This window comes from Accipiter gentilis, chromosome Z (genome assembly GCF_929443795.1).
Source record: "Accipiter gentilis chromosome Z, bAccGen1.1, whole genome shotgun sequence".
Lineage (NCBI taxonomy): Eukaryota > Metazoa > Chordata > Aves > Accipitriformes > Accipitridae > Astur > Astur gentilis.
The window spans coordinates 45,532,586-45,536,658 of record NC_064919.1 but is presented as its reverse complement, the minus strand read 5'-3'; the positions used below and the strand labels follow the sequence as shown (position 1 = coordinate 45,536,658).

General features: G+C 43.7%; 1 protein-coding gene across 1 annotated transcript; it reads right to left on the bottom strand.

Annotated features, from left to right (window-relative positions):
- Positions 1-1,031: 1,031 nt before the first annotated feature.
- LOC126036212 (uncharacterized) lies at positions 1,032-3,658 on the bottom strand (the record flags this gene model as incomplete). Its single annotated transcript, XM_049795741.1, is given in 3 exon segments — positions 1,032-1,487; positions 2,326-2,394; positions 3,119-3,658. Coding segments are annotated over 3 exon segments (1,065 nt in total), but the record flags the coding sequence as incomplete, so codon positions are not given.
- Positions 3,659-4,073: the final 415 nt, after the last annotated feature.

The window sequence follows — 4,073 nt, the reverse complement described above, 5'->3', positions numbered from 1 at the left end:
AGTCCCACCAAAGCGTGCGCGCGCGACTCGGCAGTTCGCCTCAAGTTTATACAGTCAGGTATTACATATTTACAATATGCCTATACATATGCATGACCTATCCCCACTTCATATTAAAATTAGCTCCAAGAGGTCATTTCCATAGTCCCCTCCCAACTACGCCTGCGCAGAGCCTCTTTATGGTGGTCGTCTGGTGGTCGCAGAGATGAAGATAGATGACTCCTCTTCATCACCGCTAGTAACCTCTTTCTTTGCGCAGGCTCAGTGATTTCTTGGTATTCAACCAAGCCACAAGACCAGTCTTAGCTGGCTCTTGGGGCCTGCTTCTGCTTCTTATCAAGGACTGTCTTTACGTCATTGGCTGGTTCTTGGGACCAGCTCTTCTTATCAAGGACTGTCTCTACCTCAGCTAATTTCAACAATGTAAGCACTAAACATCATCTTTCACCCCCCTTTTTTATGTCTGCTGAGATTCTTTGACTCCTCTTGACTCAGTCCCCTCTTTTCTAGAAAATAGTAAATTCTTTTACTATATTTAATCCTAGTACTTATAATACGTTGTTTCCCTATCTAGCATCCTCTCAAAGTATTTGTAAATAAGTATTTCGATCCCAAGCCTGCCCCTTGGACAAGGTCCAACTCAGGAACATAACAATCAATGTCTCACAAATTTTAGCTTCAAAGGTCCTTTTTCTTGTGAAGTCCATTGTCCTTTGGGTGCCTTCTTCACCCTAGTGTGATGTATCCAGGCATTCTGTTCCTTGATCTTAATCACGGTGAAGGAGGTAAGTAGTACTTGAAATGGTTCTTCCCACTGTGGCTCCAGAGTTTTTTCTGTAAGAGACTTTATATACACATAATCTCCTGGTTGTATATTATGCACAGGCCCATCCAAACCTCTCCCTCAAGTCCCTACCACATGCTTCCCGATTTTATTAAGTTGCTCTACCTAATGCCACCATATAAGAAGTCATAATTTCATCCCCCACTTGTACAGACACCCCTCTCTGTATCCCATAGGGTTGTCCATACAGAATTTCAAAGGGGCTCAGTCCTTCTTTCACCCTTGGTCTTGTTCGTATATGCAGAAGGGCTAAAGGGAGAGACTGAGGCCATGTCAAATTTGCTTCTTGTCCTAATTTCACAATTTGCTGTTTGATTAAGTAGTTTATTTTTTCCACTTGACCGCTCGACTGGGGGTGATATGGAGTATGAAGCTGCCAATCTATACCCAAGTGCTGGCTAATTTGTTGCACTATTTTTGAGACAAAATGTGGTCCTCTGTCAGAGGATATGGTTGCTGGAACCCGAAAACATGGTATTATGTCTTGTGCCAGTATTTTAGTTACCTCCCGAGCTTTAGCTGTTCTTGTTGGGAATGCTTCTGGCCAACCTGAAAAGGTATCAGTTAATACCAATAGATATCGATACTCCCCTTTTCTTGGAAGTTCTATAAAATCAATTTGCCATTGTTGTCCAGGCCCATTGCCTTTTCCAGTCTGGCCCATTTCCAGCTTGGGGGTGTTCTTAGGATTAGTCTGGAGGCAAAGATCACACTGTTGTGTCACCTGTCTCACCGTGGTGTATAAATTTCTAGCCACAATTTCTCTTATCAAATGATTATACAGAGCTTCTGTTCCCCAGTGTCTTTTTCTATGTTTCTCCTGCATCAAATGCCATAATAAGCAAGAGGGAACGATTAGCTTGCCCTGTGGGGTATGAACCCACCCTTCTTCATTATATGACCCTTCTAAATCTGTAATGAGCTTTTGATCTTCCTTAGTGTATTCTGGCTTACCTTCTAGGGAAATCTGCCTATCAGGAATTAAGGCCTCTTCTGTTTTACCTTTGTTTTGGCCACTTGTTTTGCTTCTCTGTCCGCCAGCTCATTCCCTTTTTCCAAATCTGAGCTCACTTTCTGGTGTGCTTTAATATGCATAATTGCTACTTTCTTAGGGAGCTGGACAGCTTCCAGTAACTTCAGAATTTCTTCTGCGTGTTTGATATTTTTCCCTTAAGAACTCAATAGTCCTCTCTCCTTCCAAATTGCTCCATGTGCGTGTACAACTCCAAAGGCATATTTTGAGTCTGTATAAATGTTCACAACTTTGCCCTGGGCCAATTCCAGGGCACGGGTTAGAGCAATTATTTCTGCCTTCTGTGCGGAGGTGTTCATGGGCAAAGCCCCTGATTCTATTACCTCTTGGCTGGTGGTGACGGCGTATCCTGCATGTGGATTACCATTTAGGACGTAACTGCTTCCGTCTGTGAACCAAGTTTCCCCATTTTCCATGGGGCTGTCTTTCAGGTCTGGGCGACTGGTGTATGTTGCTTCGATGGTTTCCAAACAGTCATGATGTACTGGTTCTCCTGTGTTCCCACTGAGAAAAGAAGCTGGGTTGACAATGTTAGTGACTACAATCTCCACGTCATCCTGCTCTACCAATGTAGCTTGATATCTCAGGAATTTTTGTGGAGAGAGCCAGTGTCCACCTTTTGCTTCCAGTACTGCTGATACTGTGTGAGGCACCAGAACAGTAATTTTCTGGTCCAGAGTAAACTTTCGGGCTTCCTGTATATTCAGTATCACAGCCGCAGCCGCCCGCAGGCATCCAGGCCAACCTTTTGCAGTCATGTCTAACTGCTTAGAGAGGTAGGCAACTGCCCGTCGATATGGGCCCAGGTTTTGTGCTAATACTCCCAGGGCAATGCCCTGCTTCTCATGGGAGTAAAGAAGAAAAGGCTTACTCACATCTGGGAGTCCTAAGGCCGGGGCTGACATCAAACCCTTTTTCAGTAGCTCAAAGGCTTGTTCGGTCTCCTTATTCCACTCAAGGTGTTTCTGCTCAGTGGCAGTCAACACATACAGTGGTTTAACAAGCAATCCATAATTATAGATCCACAATCGGCACTACCCTGTCATTCCCAGAAAAGTCTGTAACTCTTTTACTGTCTGAGGTCTCCAAGTTTGACATATTGCCTCTTTGCGGGCCTGTCCCAAAGTTCTTTGTCCCGCACTAATTTCATAGCCCAAATAATTCACTTTGTGTTGCATTACCTGTGCCCTTTTCTTGGATACCTGGTACCCCTGGAGTCCCAGGAAATTCAACAGACTCACCGTCCATGTCATACAATCTTTCTCTGTTTTGGTGGCGATCAGGATATCATCCACATACTGCAACAGCTTCCCCTCCTCAGATGGGGCTTCCCAGGATTCTAAGTCTTTCGCAAGCTGATTGCCAAAAATGGTAGGACTATTCTTAAATCCTTGTGGCAATGCCGTCCAAGTGAGCTGGGTCTTTCGACCGCTCTTGGGGTTTTCCCATTCAAATGCAAATAGTTTTTGGCTGGCTTCATGGAGAGGGAGGGAAAAGAAAGCATCCTTCAAATCTAAAACAGTAAACCAAGTCAATTCAGGTGTTAATACGGTTAACAGGGTATATGGGTTCACCACTACTGGGTAAAGATCTTCGGTTATCTTATTCGCTGCCCGTAAGTCTTGGACCACCCGATATGACCCATCAGGCTTCCAAACAGGTAATATAGGGGTATTGAATTCAGACTCACACTCTTTTAATAATCCCAACTGCAAAAATTTTTCTATCACTGGCTGGATTCCTTCTCTGTCTTCTTTCTTTAGGGGATATTATTTAATTCTTACCGGCTTTTGGCCTTCCTTGATCCTAACTTCAACAGGTGGAGCACTTTTTGCTCTTCCAGGTGCATCGGTAGCCCATACCCCCGGATACACTTGGTTTAAGATGTCCTCGTTAATGCTTCCTTCTATGGGAAGACTGGTTAAGGTTAGGCTCAATATTTGAATATATTGCTGATCTTTTACCTCCAGAGTAATTTCTCCCTTTTTGAATACAATTTTTGCTCCCAATTGTTCCAACAAGTCCCTTCGCAAAAGTGCCTTTGGGGAGTTGGGCATATATAAAAATTTATGAATGCCCCACTGTTTTCCTAATTTGTATTCTAAAGGTTTACAAAAATATGCCTTTTCACTTTGGCCAGTCACTCCTTTCACCATGACATAATCATTTCCCAGGGGCATCAAAGCCTGATTCAAA